At 51.6% G+C, this 18372-nt stretch overlaps 4 protein-coding genes across 4 annotated transcripts; 2 read left to right on the top strand and 2 right to left on the bottom strand.

Annotated features, from left to right (window-relative positions):
• The first annotated feature begins 238 nt into the window (after positions 1 to 238).
• Positions 239 to 7216, top strand: pksP (polyketide synthase alb1). Its single transcript, XM_071026385.1, has 5 exons — positions 239 to 704; positions 767 to 1058; positions 1109 to 4534; positions 4596 to 5351; positions 5406 to 7216. The coding sequence occupies exons 1-5, from the start codon at positions 388 to 390 to the stop codon at positions 7092 to 7094; spliced, it is 6480 nt and encodes a 2159-aa protein (XP_070882304.1). The 5' UTR covers positions 239 to 387; the 3' UTR covers positions 7095 to 7216.
• A 70-nt stretch (positions 7217 to 7286) lies between these two features.
• Positions 7287 to 11687, bottom strand: BJX67DRAFT_364079 (uncharacterized protein). Its single transcript, XM_071030147.1, has 4 exons — positions 11365 to 11687; positions 9705 to 11294; positions 8822 to 9652; positions 7287 to 8770 (listed from the first exon to the last, which is right to left on the bottom strand). Exons 1-4 carry the CDS (start codon positions 11533 to 11535, stop codon positions 7832 to 7834), a joined length of 3531 nt encoding a protein of 1176 aa, XP_070882303.1. The 5' UTR covers positions 11536 to 11687; the 3' UTR covers positions 7287 to 7831.
• Positions 11688 to 11700: 13 nt separating this feature from the next.
• BJX67DRAFT_364077 (putative flavin dependent monooxygenase) lies at positions 11701 to 13783 on the bottom strand. The gene is made up of 2 exons (XM_071030146.1): positions 13446 to 13783; positions 11701 to 13389 (listed from the first exon to the last, which is right to left on the bottom strand). Exons 1-2 carry the CDS (start codon positions 13514 to 13516, stop codon positions 12006 to 12008), a joined length of 1455 nt encoding a protein of 484 aa, XP_070882302.1. The 5' UTR covers positions 13517 to 13783; the 3' UTR covers positions 11701 to 12005.
• Positions 13784 to 14300: 517 nt separating this feature from the next.
• Positions 14301 to 18311, top strand: BJX67DRAFT_384792 (uncharacterized protein; the record flags this gene model as incomplete). Its single annotated transcript, XM_071033726.1, has 2 exons — positions 14301 to 14687; positions 14742 to 18311. 2 exons carry the CDS (start codon positions 14301 to 14303, stop codon positions 18309 to 18311), a joined length of 3957 nt encoding a protein of 1318 aa, XP_070882301.1.
• Between the last annotated feature and the right edge of the window lie 61 nt (positions 18312 to 18372).

The raw sequence follows: 18372 nt of genomic DNA, 5'->3' as shown, positions 1-18372 counted from the left end.
GCTGCCTTTCATCATGACAAGCTCTGCTAATCTCCTGATCGCTGCGCTAAGGCAGCAGAAAAGTGGAGGATCGCTGGATCCCGACTGATCTAGAATTATCGATTCAGAACTCGACCAAGGAGAAGCAGGGATATTCTACTCGATGGCCCACAGCATAGCGACTGTTGTATTCCAGTCGCCCGACTGGGCCAGTTCGGTAATGCTACCTGCCTCGTCCTTGGTTCTAGAACTACCAGAGTCGGTGATGTGTATAGTTGGCCTAAGTCATACGACCCGCTCTGTGGGGAGAAGAAAGAACAAAAGAGTCGTCCGATCAATATAAAGCGTGCGACGGGCCGAGAATCGCGTGTACCGAGGCGTGGACTTCAGCTGGAGTTGAACGTTCTGATGACAGATTCCGACACCGTCCTTCCCATCATGGAGGGCTCGTGTTATGTCTATCTCTTCGGAGATCAGACAGGTGATTTCGAGGTCGGGCTCCGTTGTCTGTTACAAGCAAAGAATCACACCATCGTTTCAGCTTTCTTTCAGCAGAGCTTCCATGCATTACGCCAGGAAATTGCTCGCCTTCCGCCGGCTGAGCGCAGTATATTCCCACGGTTCACGAGTGTCATTGATCTATTAGCACGGCATTGCGAATACCGGGGCAACCCAGCGCTGGAGAGCGCGTTGACTTGTATTTATCAATTGGGGTGCTTTATCAAGTATGGTATCCCTGGATATCTGGGCCTTGTGCTCATCTAAATGATTTACTAATCACCCCTAGCTATCATGGCGACCTTGGTCATGCTTATCCCTCGGGTTCAGAGAGCCGCCTTATTGGACTGTGCACAGGCATGCTTAGCTGTGCCGCTGTTAGTTCCGCAAGTAATATCGGGGAGCTTCTTGCCCCGGCCGTTGAAGCAGTTGTTATTGCGCTCCGACTTGGGCTGTGTGTTCTTCGTGCCCGGGAGCTAGTTGACCGAGAGCAAGCAGCGCCCCTCAGTTGGTCGGCTTTGGTTTCTGGGGTGGATGAAAGTGAAGGGTTGGACTTGATCGCTAAGTTTATTGGCCAACATGTAAGTGTCTGTTTGGTAGATACAGGGAACCACTTATTGAATACCTGTAGGCTATCCCTCCTTCGTCTCAACCATATATAAGTGCAGTGGGTGTAAACACATTGACTATCAGTGGACCACCACTCGTTCTCACTCAGTTCATTAATACCACCCTTCCAAAACAAAAGTCCTCTATAGCACCGATTCACGGCCCCTACCACGCTTCCCATATGTACGACAAGACAGACGTTGAAAGCGTTCTTCGAGCTTGCGATACGGACGCTGTGTGCAAGTATAATCTTCGTATCCCGGTTCTCTCGGGCCACACGGGGAAGCCGTTTACAACCGAGAGTATGGGAGATTTTCTTCAACTTGCACTGGAGGAGATTCTTCTCCGTCAAATGCGCTGGGACAAGGTGACAGATGCATGCATATCAATATTCGGATCAATGGGCAATCGTGCAACCAAGAAAGTGTACTCAATCTCTACCACGGCAACCCAGAGTCTGATAAACTCACTCAGAAAAGCCGGCATACCCGATGTCGAGGTGGATGGAAGCATTTGTGACATCTCCACCGAGACCCAAGGATCTAATAGCACCGGCAGGACAGATCTCTCCAAGATAGCCATCATTGGGATGTCAGGACGATTTCCCGAGTCTGATAGTCCCCAGGACTTCTGGAATCTCCTGTATAAAGGCCTTGACGTGCACCAAAAAGTCCCAAGAGATCGCTGGGACGTTGATAGCCATGTCGATCTCACCGGTACCCAAAAAAATACAAGCAAAGTTCCCTACGGGTGCTGGATCCAGGAGCCCGGCCTGTTTGATCCCCGCTTCTTCAGCATGTCCCCTCGCGAGGCACTCCAAGCGGATCCTGCTCAACGTCTTGCATTGCTCACAGCATATGAAGCCCTAGAAATGGCCGGATTCGTGCCCGATAGCACTCCCTCGACCCAGAGAGACCGAGTCGGGATTTTTTATGGCATGACAAGTGATGACTACCGTGAGATCAACAGTGGGCAAGATATTGATACCTACTTTATCCCTGGTGGTAACCGCGCCTTCACACCTGGTCGGATCAATTATTTCTTCAAGTTCAGTGGCCCAAGTGTCAGCGTTGATACAGCGTGTTCTTCCAGTCTGGCCGCTATCCACTTGGCTTGCAATTCGATATGGAGAAATGACTGCGATGCCGCTATTACTGGCGGTGTGAACATCCTAACCAATCCAGACAACCATGCCGGTCTTGACCGTGGTCATTTCTTGTCTAGGACCGGTAACTGCAATACCTTCGATGACGGAGCCGATGGTTACTGCAGGGCTGATGGGGTCGGTACCATTATCCTCAAACGACTTGAAGATGCTCAAGCAGATAATGATCCAATTCTTGGGGTTATAAATGGCGCCTATACCAACCATTCTGCTGAGGCGGTTTCGATTACTCGTCCTCATGTGGGCGCTCAAGCGTTTATCTTCAAGAAGCTGCTTAACGAAGCGAACATCGACCCAAAGAGTATTAGCTACGTGGAGATGCATGGAACTGGTACGCAGGCTGGTGACGCCGTGGAAATGCAATCGGTCTTGGATGTCTTTGCTCCAGACTACAGACGTGGGCCGGGCCAATCGCTTCATCTGGGCTCGGCTAAGTCCAACATAGGCCATGGCGAATCAGCCTCGGGCGTGACTTCTCTCGTCAAGGTGCTTTTGATGATGCAGGAAAACATGATACCACCACATTGTGGGATCAAGACCAAAATCAACCACAACTTTCCCACTGACCTAGCACAAAGAAACGTCCACATCGCATTTCAGCCCACTCCTTGGAATCGCCCATCGTCTGGAAAGCGCCGTGTCTTTCTGAACAACTTTTCTGCCGCGGGTGGAAATACTGCCCTCTTGCTCGAGGATGCTCCTCTTGTTGATTGCGCCGCGCAAGACACTCGACCTGTCCATGTTGTCACTGTATCTGCGCGGTCAAAGACAGCTCTCAGGAACAATATTGAGTCGTTAATTAAGTATCTTACCGACCAAGGAAAATCCTTCGGGGTCAAAGAAGACAACATTCTCCCGAGTTTGTCGTACACTACCACTGCGCGCCGCATCCACCACCCTCTCCGAATTGCCGCTACAGGATCCAATCTACAGAATCTACTTGACTCTCTAAGTGCAAGTCTCCGAAAGGATGTTACCCCTGTGCCTACCGAGGCCCCTGGTGTTGCATTCCTTTTTACTGGACAAGGTGCCCAGTACGCGGGAATGGGGAAACAACTATATGAAGGGTGCGCTCAGTTCCGGGATACAATTCAACATTTAGATTGCATCTGCCAGAGCCAGGATCTACCTTCTATTCTCCCTCTAGTAGATGGCACTGTGCCTCTGAGCGAAATGGACCCTGTTGTGGTGCAACTTGGGACTACATGCGTGCAGATGGCCTTGACAAGCCTTTGGTCCTCCTTGGGGATAAAACCGTCTTTCGTGTTGGGCCACAGCCTTGGAGAGTATGCAGCCCTAAATGCTGCCGGCGTATTGTCCCCGAGCGATACCATTTACGCATGTGGTCGTCGAGCCCAGCTTCTTACGAGTCAGTGCGAAGCTGGAACACACGCTATGGTGGCTATCAAGGCTTCCCTTGTTACGGTTAGGCAGTTCCTCAACGAGGATTACCTCAATATTGCCTGTATCAACTCGCCCTCTGAAACAGTCATTAGTGGCCCCAGAGCTGTCATCAACGAACTCAATTCAGAATGCTCTAAGCAAGGGCTGAAGTCCACCATGTTGACCGTGCCTTACGCTTTCCATTCTGCACAGGTTGATCCTATACTTGGGAGCCTAGGATCGATATTGAGAGGAGTCAGCTTCAAAAAGCCATCAGTACCTTTCGTTTCAGCTCTTCTTGGTGAAGTAATAACTGAGGCCAATTGCGATGTCTTGAACGCGAAGTATTTGGTGAAGCATTGCCGGGAGACCGTCAATTTCTTGAGCGCGCTTGAAGCTATACGAACTGCCAGATTGAGCAATGATCGTACTCAATGGCTCGAAGTTGGGCCCCATACTATCTGTTCAGGAATGGTAAAAGCCACGCTTGGGCCACAGGCAACTACAGTCGCGTCTCTTCGACGGGAGGAAGACGCATGGACGGTTCTTGCCACTAGTCTCTCGAATCTGCACCTAGCGGGAATTGATATCAACTGGAAACAATACCACCAGGATTTCGACTCTAGCCATCGGGTGCTTCCACTGCCTGCTTACAAGTGGGATTTGAAGAATTACTGGATCCCTTATAGCAATAACTTCTGCCTGACGAAGGGTGCCCCTGTGTGCGCGGCAGAGGCTCCCCAAGACACAACCTTTTTGACGACCTCCGCCCAAAAAGTAATGGAGAGCCGTAATGACGAGGCATCAGCAACAGTGGTGGTACAGAATGACCTAGCGGATCCTGAACTTAATCAAGTGATACAGCACCACAAGGTCAACGGGGCTGCTCTTTGTCCATCGGTAAGCATCCCCCTCCCCACATATCAACTTGCATAACTGTCCGTACTGATGTGCTCTGAAGTCTTTGTATGCCGATATTGCCCAAACTCTGGCGGAATATCTCATTGAGAAGTACAAGCCTGATCTCAACGGCCTAGGCTTAGACGTGTGTAACATGACAGTCCCTAAGCCTCTCATTGCAAAGACCGGAAAGGAGCTTTTCAGAGTCTCTGCAACGGCCAACTGGGCCGTTCAAAGTGCATCAGTGCAGGTCTACTCTGTGACACCGGAGGGAAAAAAGCTCCAGGACCATGCACACTGTGAAGTCAAATTCTTTGACTGCGCCGCCTCTGAAGGGGAGTGGAAACGGAACTCTTACCTGATTAAGCGGAGCATCGAACTTCTTGAAGATAATGCCGTCAAAGGGAATGCTCATCGCTTACAGAGGGGGATGATCTATAAGCTCTTCAGTACGCTCGTCGACTACGGTGACAATTACCAATCAATTAGAGAGGTCATTCTTGACAGCGAACATCACGAGGCTACCGCGCAAGTCAAGTTGCAAGCGACGCGGGCCAACTTCCATCGCAACCCATATTGGATTGACAGTTTTGGACACCTATCTGGTTTTATTATGAATGCTAGCGATGGAACAGATTCGAAGAACCAGGTTTTTGTCAACCACGGGTGGGATTCCATGCGATGCCTGAAAAAGTTCTCACCTGATGTCACTTATCGCACTTATGTGAGAATGCAGCCATGGCGAGACTCTATCTGGGCTGGTGATGTCTATATATTCGAGGGTGATGATATTGTTGCCGTATATGGCGGTGTTAAGGTACGCTATGCGGTTTCACCCCCCTTCAAGATTGCTGCTGACACCTGTCGTTAGTTCCAAGCTCTATCGCGCAGGATCCTTGACACAGTCCTTCCCCCCGCTGGGACCCCTCAGGCCAGGAGCACACCCGCACGGCCTTCAAGCTCCCCCTTGCAAGTACCAATTAAGAACACTATGGCTCGACAAAACCCACCAGTTGCCACTAAATCATTCGTGAGAGAGTCTGCAGGTCCGAGTGTGATAGTACGAGCACTCGGCATTCTGGCGTCGGAAGTCGGCCTGTCTGAGGCCGATATGTGTGATGATCTAGTATTCGCAGACTACGGCGTCGACTCACTACTGTCTTTGACAGTCACAGGCAGATATAGGGAAGAGTTGAACCTTGATTTGGATTCATCTGTTTTCATCGACCAGCCGACGGTTCGCGACTTCAAACGCTTCGTGACCCAAATGAGCCCGTCAGAAACAACCGATGGATCCTCTACTGAGCCCGAATCCGAATACTCGTTCAACGGCGAGGTCTCCTCTGGGACATCAAGTCCGGTGTGCCCAGGCATTCTATCACCACCAAACGAAAAGGTCATTCAGGTTAAGGAGAATCATACCATGAAAGAGATCCGAGCCATATTAGCGGATGAAATAGGCGTACCTGCAGAAGACATCAAAGCAGACGAGAATTTGGGAGACATGGGAATGGACTCGCTACTTTCCCTTACCGTTCTGGGTCGGATTCGAGAGTCCTTGAATACGGACCTTCCGGGAGAATTCTTCATTGAGAATCAGACCCTTTCTGAAATTGAGAACGCCTTGGGCCTAAGTCCAAAGGCCGTACCAGGCCCTACGGGTGCTTCACAACCTCTTGTGCTGCCGGACACGGTTTCCGCAAAGATACCAAACACACACTCGGCCAGAAGTGGTGCTCATCCACCAGCGACATCCATCTTGTTGCAAGGCAATCCAAAGACAGCTACAAAGAAGCTTTTTCTCTTCCCTGACGGCTCCGGCTCTGCGACGTCCTATGCAACCATCCCTGGTGTTTCCCCAGATGTCTGCGTGTACGGACTCAACTGTCCCTACATGAAGACACCGGAAAAGCTCAAGTGCGGCCTGGATGAACTCACAGCCCCCTATCTAGCCGAGATCCGCCGACGACAGCCAAAAGGTCCTTACAATTTTGGTGGATGGTCCGCAGGTGGCATCTGCGCCTACGATGCCGCCCGAACTCTCATCCTCCAGGAAGGCGAAGAAGTCGATCGTTTACTTCTCCTCGACTCACCATTCCCCATCGGCCTTGAAAAGCTTCCGCCCCGACTATATAATTTCTTCAACACCATCGGCCTCTTTGGCGAGGGCAAAGCTGCCCCACCTGCCTGGCTTCTCCCTCACTTCCTAGCTTTTATTGACTCCCTCGACGCGTACAAGGCCGTTCCGCTCCCCTTCAACGACGACCAGTTGGCCACGAAAATGCCAAAAACGTACCTTATCTGGGCCAAGGACGGCGTCTGCTCTAAGCCTTCGGACCCCTGGCCTGAGCCGGCTCCCGACGGGAGTAAGGATCCCAGGGAAATGGTCTGGCTTCTTAGCAATAGGACGGACCTTGGGCCAAATAAATGGGATACCCTCGTCGGACCGCAAAACATTGGTGGTATCACAGTCCTGCAAGGCGCGAACCATTTCACCATGACGAGGGGGCAAAAGGCGAAGGAGCTGGCTGCCTTCATGGCCAACGCTCTGGGTGCCTAGGTCGTCACTTCTCCATGATTAAGGTAATCACAGTCTACTTAATACCTATATGTCTGACATTCTTGGTGCGTTCTCTTCTGTTGTCGCTCACCGCTGCTTCTCGATTTCCTTGTGGGGGTGTCTACATATGCTAGTCACCATACCGTACTGTAGAAAAGCCTATATAATTCCAAAAAGTATGCTAGAAACCAATTACAAAGCCAATACCTCGTTTATTCGATATCCTATGACTGAGTAATCATCCTATAAGTCGTATACATCGGGCAACAGGGGGGTGAGGTGTCGATGTGAGCGTCGGAAGGACGTCACAGATATCACAAACCCTCCTTCGCCACACCAGGCGCAAGAGGAGGTAGCATTGATTGACGACGGTGGCGAAGACAAAATCACATGGAGATGAATGTCACAGTGGCATTCAATAAATTGAAATCTATCTGTAGGTAGATCGGTACGGTAGCATTCATTCCTCGAAGTAAGCGTCATAGAGTCCACTGTAGTAGGGACGGGGTGGTCAGACGAAACGCAACGCCAAGACAAGAGCAACAAGCTAGACACATGAGTGTTTAAGAAAAATAACAGGAGGAAAGAGGATGACCTCGGAAAACTAAATGACCTCCTAGAAATGGGGTAAATTCACCTCATTTCGAGGTCTGGACTCTGACTGTTCGTTGGGGTTGGGTATCGGGATCACCTGAGGGTACGAGCCGGACGGTGTAAGATGATATGTGTAGGTAGAGTTAGAAAGACATCTCCGAGGAAAACCTCAGTGCGCTCCCCCGGCCGGGAAAACTGGACCCGTTGTTGATGCCGGGGCTTGTTGGGCGGCTGTTGCCGGCTGTAAGCTTCGGGCTTCGGGGCGCTGTACTTGTTGAGCGCGTCGATGGTCGATTTCGACGAATTTCACGCAGTTCGTCCTCCTTCTTGTGGAGGAGGTCTTCCCTCGATGACAGGAGTGATTCGAGCTCTGAAATCCGCGCGAGATGGCGGTTTTCGTCGCTCTTTATGTTCAGTTCGCGTAAACGGGATGCCTCGCCGGCGACCTTGCGCTTTAGTTCTTCGTTTTCTTCCTGGAGCTGGCGGAGTTCAGTTGCGGATTGCGCGGCGGCGTTGGAGGCGTTTTGATATTGCTCTCGGGTGTACTCAGCCTGCTTATGTTCGTATTCGGCTTTTCGTTCTAGGCTTGCGTTTTCCTTCGTGAGGCGGCGGATGTCCTCTCTTGCTTTCTCAAGTTCGGCTAAGTCACCTCCACCAGTTTTGAGGGCTTCCCGAGCTTGTTCTAGTTCATGTCGAAGTTGTGTGCGCTCGTCCTTGAGTTTGGCGATATCATCTTTTTGTTTCTCAATTCTCTGTTCAGATGTGGTTTTGGTTTCAAGTAAGTGGTCACGCTCTTGTCGGACTTTATGGAGATCTCCAGTACGGGTTTCGTAGCGATGTTGTAGCGATTCGAGGATTTTCTCTCTTTCCTGGAATCTAGATTGGGTATCAGCTAATTCACTTCGAAGCTTCTGAAGCTCTGCTGCGTGTGCGCTCGTCATTTCTAGGAGGTGCTTCTCGAGCGCAAGTACATCGCTCTCCAGCGTCTGGGTTGCAGCTTTCGAACTCTCCGTAAGCTGGCTGATGTCTTGAGACTCTTCCATCCTTGGTCTCTTTGAAGCCGCTTCGCAAGTATCTGGCGCCTGCTAGTTTGTTAACAAAGTCTCACAAGATATCAAGCACAGTTAACTCACGAAGACTCGCTTCTGAGCCCCAGGAGTCGCAGTCTTATCAGCTTCTAGGCTGAGCTTGACGAAACCTCCGAAGTGATAGGGTTCGCTCAAATCCACTTCACGCAGGGGCTCCACTGGTGGCAGGGTCCAATGTGCACCGAAATTGTCCGAGAGGAGACAGGTCATGATTTCGTTTGCATCTTCCTGCACCCCCAGGGCATCATCTTGAAGGTCCCCGACTATATCACGTAGCCCATCAGAGTATCGGAGAATTAGAGCAAGACGCTCAGGCGTTGAGGATCCTGGAAAACACAGCTCCACGTGCTCACTTGAGTTAGCGATAACGGGACGGACAACAGGCAGCAAATGACCGTTACGAGCAAAGGTCGTCCGCATATGTTCTACAGAAGGCCTCTTTATATCTAGCGAGGAATCGAGGGCAATTACCGCTGCCGGCGGCTTGTATGTTCCCATGATACCATCGCCTTGTGCGGCTTGTATACCAAAACTCAAAGATCCCCTCACCATGGAGACCTCCACATTCGTTCCCGACCCCATATCCGCTCGCGGGCGGGAATATTCAAATCCTTTGCCTTCAAAATAACGTTCAACAACTTCCTGAGTCTTCTCTCCCCGTACCATTATCACTAGATGCATGTCATGGTCACCGGAGGCTTTGATGAGGTAGCTCAATAGAAGAAACTTCGCACTCGAGTACTCTGCCCACTTCGCTTGGTGTTGTAAATTTGCGTCGGTGTTTTTCATGTGCTCAGCGACGTTTATATCCGGGTGGGTTGCTGCATTGCTCAAACGTTCCAGCACATGTTCTGCCGAAGACAGGGTGGTTTTCTGCTGCTTTGGCTGTTAGACTAATAACATTATGCCATGAGCCACGTGGTCTTACCTCAACGTCCGAGGCTTCTTGAAACCTTTTATCACTAATAAGCGCATATACAGCTTGGGACTCATCCAACAAAATCCGTTCGTAGTCGTCTTTCACGCGCGAGTCCATTGGAAGCGGAACAGCAAACTCGGAGGGTCCAAGACGGAGAGAGCCGGGAGATACATGTTCATCATGGCCTATTGTTAAGGCGCTTGGCTGGATTGTCTGTACCTCAGACGTCTCAGGTTCTGGCTCCTCCGACGGGGTCTCTGGTGCTGGTTCTTTGGGAGGCTCTGTCTGATGGGATGCATCCCCATCCACTCTTACGCTTAGGGGTGCAACAGTCTCGGGTATAGAGAGTGGTGCGGAGGGCTCTATGTCTCCAACTGAGGATGGGGTCGCGCTCGGTTCATTCTGCAAAGGCTCGACTGTTGTGCTCTTGTCGCGCAACCTGGCGTACGCGTTCATGATCTTCTCCCGTGGCGTCGAGCCTTCGAGGTGGCTATACTTCTCGAGTGCCTCGCCCAAAGAAAGTCCCTCCTTTTTCTGGGTTTGGTCGTCCATGGCGGCCGTAGCTGCTGGGACTTGAGAGACCAGGAGCTGCGAAATGTTCACAGCGCTGGACTCTGGCACAAAACTTGAATGCTCGGCTGTGAGTTGAAAACCGGTAGGATTACCCGGGTCAGCCGTCCTGTTCAGGCGAGAAATCCTTGAAGGGAGAGTGCTCGACGGAAAGCTGATGGAATCCGGAGGTGTTTGTGCAGTTGGCGTAGGGGCGGACCGACCCGTTAGAAGTTGCGCGTTGTCTCCAGAAGCCAATCCCGGCACAGAGGCCGTGTTGCCTACGACGGGATACACGAGGCTAGTATTGTTCGAAGCAGGGCTTAATGAACCTGTTAATGGAGGCCTTTCCGGTAGCAATGTCCGAGGAGGGAGAGAGCTTGAAGGAAATGCGGCTGAGCTGGCTATTTGTTGAGGATCAGACGCTCCCAAAGTATGTACACGTAATACTTGGCTCTGCGAATGATTCAGTGGGACAGTTGGGGTTTCCGGGATTTCTGATTGAGCACTCGGCTGTGAGATAGCGGTCACCCTTGGTGCAGGCACCACAATATTTTCGGATAACACCGCAACCGAATCAACGTTACTGTTCGCCTGTATAGAGGGCGCGCTTGTAGAATTTGCGGGGTGCAAAGCCGAGTCGAGAGGTTCCGGGGGCTCGCCGGGCAGGAGATATTCAAGTGGGATCGGAGATCTCGGACAAAACTCGAACACGTTTCGGTTGATATTCCTAAACGAGGGCTTGGTATCGCTACAGGGTCGAACAGAACCCTGTCCACCTAAACTTAGCTGTGATGACTTGTTGGTACTCTGAGTTTGTGGCTCCGATTCTGTGTAGATTGGAACGAATAACGGAGAGTCCGGTAAGGCTTGCAGTGCGCTCGCTTGATCAGGCGTCTCAGCACGTCGCCCGCCTGAGGATGCGATATGCGACTGAGTTGAAAGTGGTTCGGTCGAGAGCTCGCTTCTCTCCAAAGCAAATTGTCCCTTTTTCTTTTTCTTTTCTTCCCAGACCTGCACTGCAAGCTCGCTGGCGTTTTCTTTCGGTTCCTAGTACGAATAGAGGGTTTAGACGGTGTTACAACACTGCGCAGAGATATGCATTAGCGGCGGAACCCACCCAAGTTGGCGACCAATTCCCGAACCAGTCTATCAAGTACTGGGATTCCGATTCCTCAAGAATTCCGTTGATGTACCACTCGTCTTCATCAATATCTTCTGCGCTGGCGTCTTCTTCGTCGCTTGAATCCGTTGTGTCGTGAGTAAACACTCGAGAGGCGTTCCGCATCATGCGTGTGGAGAAGGGACGGCAGTCTGTTGGCCCATGATGAAGAATCCAAGAAAATAGCAGGGGTTCAGAATGGCGGTAAGTTAGGACTAAAGCCAATATATAGCCCCCGAGAGCCCACAGAGGCGGAACAGCGCAGCAGAGCAAGAGGGGGACAAAGGTGAATGAGGAGAGACTATGAACTTTGGTTGACGGAGAGCTTCACGGGTGATCGCCCACACGTGACGTCCTATCGGCGCCCAACCTTACTCCACCAGCTCGCGAAGTATTGGGACTCTTTTAAAAAGCACACGATGGGAGAAGAAAGTGGTTTCCGGATGCACGAAGGCGAGATTGCAGGCCTTGCTAATTGGATGGCACCAGAAGCCCTCGACTTCCTCACGGCTCGAGTACATATATAGTTTAAATTCACGCGGAAGTCCAGAGAGTCTATGACGCTCGAAGGAGCTCTATGGTTATCATAGTTAGTATTACTACTCGTTCTGCCACCTTTCGAAATCGTATCCAAGCTGTTCAAGGGATTTAATCGAGCGTCGCTCTTCGCCCTTTGAGAAGAACGCCTCCCGCATCTCATGAATCTTCCCTCGCATCCACTTTTCCTTCTCACCCCAGTGATTACACCCCTTCCCGTTGCCGTTATTGTTGAGATCGGGGTGCGGCTTAGCTGTGGTCGCCCATTCATGGAGCATATTCATATAATTGGCGTCAAGCGGGAATGGCAAAAGATGAAACGCTGGGCCGTCGCCCTTCTCGGCAACTGTAGAGGCTTCCCATGCCTCCATCTCGGCTGCAGTTGGTAGACTGAGACGTCCGGACCATACACGTGAGAATACTGCAGCCTGGTTCTCGGACAATGGAAACGGGACCACCCGCTGAGCCAAGACGGGGAAAACGAGCGTAGGATTATAGATGTAGAACAGATGCTGGTAAGTGTTCTGCACCCTGCGGCCGTGGGTGATGATGGGAGGGTTGAGGGACGAAAGGAAAGGGAAGGAATAGAGGAACCCGGTGCAGAAAACAATCGAGTCGATGTCATTTTCGATTCTACCGTCGGCGAATCGGACAGCTCTCTCGTGAGTTGCGGCAGGAAGAAACTCTAGTATTTCGGGATAATAGGCCTTATCCGTCGCAGTCGAGGGGGATAGATAAAGGTCTGTTCGCTGCGATGCTAAGACTTTCCCCTTACACACTTGGTTTATTTGATTGCCAATATCGAGTCCAGATGCAGAGCTTCCGATAACAATGACCTTTTTGTCGGTGAACGGGGCGGGGGAATCATACGATCTAGAGTGAGTGATTGCCCCTGGATAGGCCGCATTCCAAGCCTCGACGCCTGGAATATCTGGTAGATATGGAACATCAAAGTGCCCATTCGCGGCAACCACCGCATCGTAAGACTTCGTTGTCCTGGTGCCGGAGAGTAGGTTTCGCGTTGTGACTAGCCAGCCTGTCGTGCCCTCGTTGTCCCTTCGAACGTCCGTCACCTGGGTTCCAAATTGGATGAGTTCTTTGATGCCTTCCCCATACTCGCTGACATACTTTTTGACTGTGATATGCGTAGGAAAATCTTGCGCATCAAGTGGAAATTGCTTCTCTCCATACGCCATCAACTCTTTAGGTAGGTTTGTATCCAGGGTATCATATACTGGAGAGATAAATGTCGGCTCCAGAATCTCCTGGGAGCCCGCCTTCGGAAGCCAGGTTGGCTCTTCTGATAATCCGTTGGGACTGAGTTGCGGCACCGGGGTTGAAGCGGACTCCTTCAGTGCCCCTGGACAATGATTCCAGACACCTCCTATATAGCTTCTTTTCTCAAAGACGTCTATAGTTTCGAAGCACTTTTCGGCTAGTAAATATCTTCCATGCGAATAAGTAATTGTCTGCAGCCCCATTGAACAAACGGGGTCGCTTACTTTACCGCAGCAAGACCTGACGGCCCAGCCCCAATGACTGCTATCCGCCGGATTTGCTTTGACGGAGCCATAATCTTGCCCCAGCTACCGCCTGAAAATGTTGATGAGTTGGAGGCAGAAGCACCATGAGGAATATGCCGTCCTTATGCTGAGCATGGGTCCCCTTGGCGTCTGATTGCCGATGTCGGGTGGAAATCCGACCAAGGCACTATTCCAGGTTGGGTAAAAAATGTCTGCCGAGGTTGCCAGCCAAATGAAGTATACAGGTCAGGACCATTGAGGATCTGAGGGGAGAGCGATTTCTTGCTTGACTTTCCATAAATCATCATGCTTTGGAACTCTTAAGGGGGTCAGGTAAGGACATAACCTGCGGTCAGTCCTCACCCTTAACCCTCGTCGGGCCTATCCCGTGGAGGTGCCTGAACTGATCAAGCTGCCTTGCTGGTACAGCTGGGTTCTAGCACTCAGTCTGCAGGGAGCTTTGGCAAAATCCTGATTGGATATACTGTTAGGAAATTTTAAGCTTCAAGTCTCCCATATAGAGAACAAGCTTTGGGGAACACTATAGTACGAATATTACTACCAATGTACTTTCCTGAGAGCAACTGTTATCGGTAATTTTACGACTGCGATACGATACAACATCGCCCGCGAGCACAAGCTTCGCGGAGTGCCATCACGAAAATCCTCAAACGCGCGCCTCTTACGATTACATTCTACGAAGGTCCTCTATTGTTATTACCTTTTTTATAACCTCTAATAGTTGGCTACATTTATTGCCTTAGTATCACACAGCGTTTTCGATCCGCAGAATCGAGAAGCATGACAGGCACAACCTAATTCCCGGCCGCGACGATGGACACCGACGACCAGCCTCCAGGAGCTGGAGCCTTACGTTCGACGGCCATCCCAATCGCACAGCTCTCCCCGGACGTTGATCGTCTCGAAGAAAGGTCTATCTATTCCGTCGTCACGCTATTATGGCCGTACTCGTCGTCCACCAAGTCCCTTAGCTTTCTCCTAGCGGAGCCCGATTTCCGTCTTCGCCGTTCGAACGGACAGGTGAAAGTGCTATTTCACGGCCATGTTGCGGCAGAAGTGGCTAAATCACATGTTGGGATTGGCGACAAGGTCTACCTAAGTCTAGCTGGGTCGAGGCTGGTGAAGAACGATGCGGTTGCCCAGACACCTGGCAAAAGCGTCTCGTGGGATTTGCACTTTGACGGGTCGGCATTTTTCGAGGTGAATTTTTCGAAATTATTTATAGGGGATGGGCGCCGTTCTGACGTGATATAGGTCTGGCGCGATTCTAACCTCCTCTCAGTTGTCAAAGTCAACCGCTCCTCATCACCACCGGCGCTGGATAACGTAACGACAATCCCAAGTACACCAGGTCCTAATGGTAACACACTTGCGTACGCCTCCGGGCCGCTCGATTCAACGAAATCTTGGCAATCGCCGGCCTTCCTAGAGAGGTCTCGCATTTCCTTCGGTCTCACCGATACCACATATGACCCGTTTGCAGAAGAAGATGGCTATGTGCCCGGTAAGGGGAGGAAACGGCCGAGGTTTAGCATGCGTAGTAATGAGTGGCGCGTACTCGATGAACCCGAAAGTCCCGGAGAGAAGGATTTGCCGGGGGATTGGATGGCTATATTTGACGAAGAGCTGGCGAGTGGGTCGGATGGGGGCGAGGAGACCACAACTCAGGAAGCTGATGATGTCCCTATATCATCCCCGCCACAGGTAGTGACGAGTGCTGCACCATCTACATATGCCGGTGTTGCTACGATAGTCTTTCAGCCCGATGTCTCCGATTCAACCGCCGAGCAACCAGCTGATCGCACCGTTGACGGAACCGCGTTTCTTCACCCGGACATTGCTCCAAGAAGCGTGCCTGAGCTCGCCAAAGGGCGGGTCTCTGACGATGTCTCCCACCCACCAACTGACACGCCCCGCCTGCAACCCGTTCCTTCGCCTGGACTTCCCGACCCTTCTCCGATCGCAACGCCGAGCAGCCCTAGTGGCTGTCTCATATCAGGCGTCGATACTGCTACCGCTCAATCGATACCTCCTAGCGTATTGAGATCTGAAGTCATATCGGAACCCCGTGGATCTGATACATCGCAAGTCCTATCCGATGGCGAAGCTGTCCAAATCGATGAGGATGACGCTGTGACAGTATACACTGACGACGTGCAAGTTTTGCCTGAGTCTGTTCCAAGTTCAGACGTGGCATCCTTCAGCCCTCAGGATAATAAAGAGGCTACGACCACGCCTGCAGTGGAAGGCCAACCTGACGGCGCAGTGGGGCATACATTGCAGCAGGCCGAAGCGGATATTATGGAGGCTGTCACGCCAGTTGTGAGTGTCAAGCAACCAAACGAGGAGTCAGAGCCAGGGTTCGAAGGCAGGGAAGAGGATGCAAACGTTAAGCTTCCGAGCCCAGATGGGGGAGAAAAATCAGAGCGCGATGAGCAAATATCTGAAAGATCGAGTGAAGAGGCAGAGGAGCAGAGCGAAAGGATGTCCGCTACGAGGAGCGAGCTGGAAGGACATGGTGCTGAGACAGCTTCTGCAGAGGGTGATAGAGTGAGGTTTGCCCGAAATGAATCAAACTCACCAGAGGAGAGCCGAGAGGTGTCCGAGGAGCCAGACCGTGCTTATGAAGACGAGGAAGAGGATGACGTGAGCAGAAGTGATAAAGGCACGAGCTATCCGGGTGATTACGAGGAAGACCACGAAGAGGAATACGAAGGATATTATGATGGGGGGTATGAAGAAGACTATGAGGAGGAAGAAGTCGAACATTTGCCCCAGGATGGGTATGATGGCTCGGGATCCGAGATAGAGTCGGATTACGAAGAAGAGCCCCAGGCCTCGATTGCGCCCAAGAAGGCGGAGCCAGAAATAATTGTTCTTGACAGTGATAGTGAGGATGAAATATCTACGCAGCGTCCGAATGATATGGCTAGCCGGGAAATGGGAGAACCGTCAGAGGGTTCCTACGACTCGGTGGACCGGGATGATGTCGAGGAGGAATTTTATGATGAAGTGAGGTACGAAGACGAAGAACTTGAAGAAGAAGAAGGATATGAAAGCGACGAAGGGCGGGAGTATGAAATGGAGGAAGAGCTTGAGGATGAGCAGAAGGAGGGTGATCGAGGCCCAATGAATGAATATCCTGAAGAGGAGTTGAGCTCCGGATCTGAACGAATGGTCGGAGAGACGCTTGACGAGGGCTTCGCGGAGGACCATTACCATTCTGAGAACGCTCAGGCTCGACCCGACGTTGGATTAGAAGCAGTTCCTGCGGAGCCGCCAGAGATCCCTGGTCAGGCTCCAAAACTCGATGAATTGCCTGCTTCACACGAACATTTTGAAGAAATCCAGACCATAAGTGATCGGCCGCACGGCTCTCTCCGCTATCTCGCGACAGTTTCGGGATCTGCCGAACGGATAGAGGACGTCTCCGAGTCCCTGCATGGAATTTATGGTATGGCGATTGACCCTAGTCTTTATGAGTTTGGGGCACAACAAGATCATGTCTCTCCGGGGGTCAGCGCCGAGGACTATCCACCAAAGGGCTCCGCTGACACCAGTAAAGGACCTGTTGCGAAATCACCAGAAAGCAAACGTGCCGGAGAATTAGCACTACAACTGGATGGCGCCTCGCCACCCGCAATTGCCGCTGAGTCTACTACTGAATTAATGGATTTGTCGATTCGTCATGCCGCCGAGCACCTGGTGACTCCTGGGCCATCTCAACAAGTCGCGGCCAATGAGAGACCTACTTTCATTGAGATTTCCGACCAAGTATTACCGACACCAGACTTAACCCAAGAAGCCACAGCGTTGAAAGTTGCGAAGAAGCCGCCGCCATCGACTCCTCCAGGAGCTCAAATAATCGACGTTTTAGATGAGGAAGGCCCTTCCCTGACCACAATGGTCAAATCTGAAGTCATCATAGACAAACAGGAACACGAAGAAGGAAGTGAACATGAGCCTCTTGTGGTGGCCGCGGACGCCGCAGAGCCTCCGCCGTCTGAGGGGGATCAAAAGGTGCAGGCCAGCATTGAGGTCGATAACGAGTCTAAAGCGGCTATCCACACGACCTCCCTTTCTCCCATAGACCGTCATTACCCCGGCTGGCGAAGCAAACTTTCCTACTTTGCGCCGCTTGCAACTCTGATCGATCACTATAACGCACTAGTAGACACCATCTCCATTGCTTGCGAAGTCCGTCCCCCAACCAAGGCCACTGCCGGGAAGAAAGATTTCATCTTGACGCTACAGGTCACTGATCCATCCATGGCCGGTACAACCGTTTACGCCCAGATCTTGCGTCCATACAAGTCGGCCTTGCCCACACTCCAAGAAGGCGACGCCGTCCTACTCCGAAACTTCCGGGTCAAAAGCTTCGACCATTCTATCATCCTAGTGAGTGACTGCACCAGCGCATGGGCGGTATTCTCCACCTCCACCGAAGAACCCGAGGTCGCCGGCCCGCCCATTGAGTACGGAAGTGAAGAAAAGACCTTCGCAACCGATTTACGACAATGGTACGTAGAAGGGGGGATGGCTATGGTGGCAGATAACCAGCTTCAGGCATCCGTGGGCAGGGAAAGCAGAGACGTAACGCCGACTAGCAGCAGCGCACCGAGTGACGCTGGAAGTATTGATTTGGCCTTACGCGAAGACCGTCGGGATACGTCTTCCAGTCGGGGTTCTAAAAGGAGAAAGTCACACCGGAGAATTACGATACATGAACTGCGAGATGGGAGGAGATATACGGAGGTTGGGTCGTCTCCTGGCGAGGGTAGTATCCACGAACTTCGGGATGGGACGGTGTATGCGAATCTTTGAGCGACTTGGACATTGTATCATACCTTCTGTTCTAGGGCCGTGCTTCGGATTGCATATCGGC

This window comes from Aspergillus lucknowensis (genome assembly GCF_044049455.1).
Source record: "Aspergillus lucknowensis strain CBS 449.75 chromosome Unknown BJX67scaffold_53, whole genome shotgun sequence".
In the NCBI taxonomy this organism is placed as follows: Eukaryota; Fungi; Ascomycota; class Eurotiomycetes; order Eurotiales; family Aspergillaceae; genus Aspergillus; species Aspergillus lucknowensis.
Note: the sequence above shows the minus strand (reverse complement) of the source record. Positions and strands in the feature narration are given on the sequence as shown.

Coding starts and splice junctions, on each gene's coding strand:
- BJX67DRAFT_364077 (XM_071030146.1), bottom strand. CDS start 13,516: ATGGCTCCGTCAAAGCAAATCCGGCGGATAGCAGTCATTGGGGCTGGG. Junction 13,390..13,445: donor TCAGGTCTTGCTGCGGTAAA/GTAAGCGACCCC, acceptor TTCGCATGGAAG/ATATTTACTAGCCGAAAAGT.
- BJX67DRAFT_364079 (XM_071030147.1), bottom strand. CDS start 11,535: ATGATGCGGAACGCCTCTCGAGTGTTTACTCACGACACAACGGATTCA. Junction 11,295..11,364: donor GGAATTGGTCGCCAACTTGG/GTGGGTTCCGCC, acceptor TATTCGTACTAG/GAACCGAAAGAAAACGCCAG. Junction 8,771..8,821: donor GGGCTCAGAAGCGAGTCTTC/GTGAGTTAACTG, acceptor ACAAACTAGCAG/GCGCCAGATACTTGCGAAGC.
- pksP (XM_071026385.1), top strand. CDS start 388: ATGACAGATTCCGACACCGTCCTTCCCATCATGGAGGGCTCGTGTTAT. Junction 1,059..1,108: donor CTAAGTTTATTGGCCAACAT/GTAAGTGTCTGT, acceptor GAATACCTGTAG/GCTATCCCTCCTTCGTCTCA. Junction 4,535..4,595: donor GGGCTGCTCTTTGTCCATCG/GTAAGCATCCCC, acceptor TGTGCTCTGAAG/TCTTTGTATGCCGATATTGC.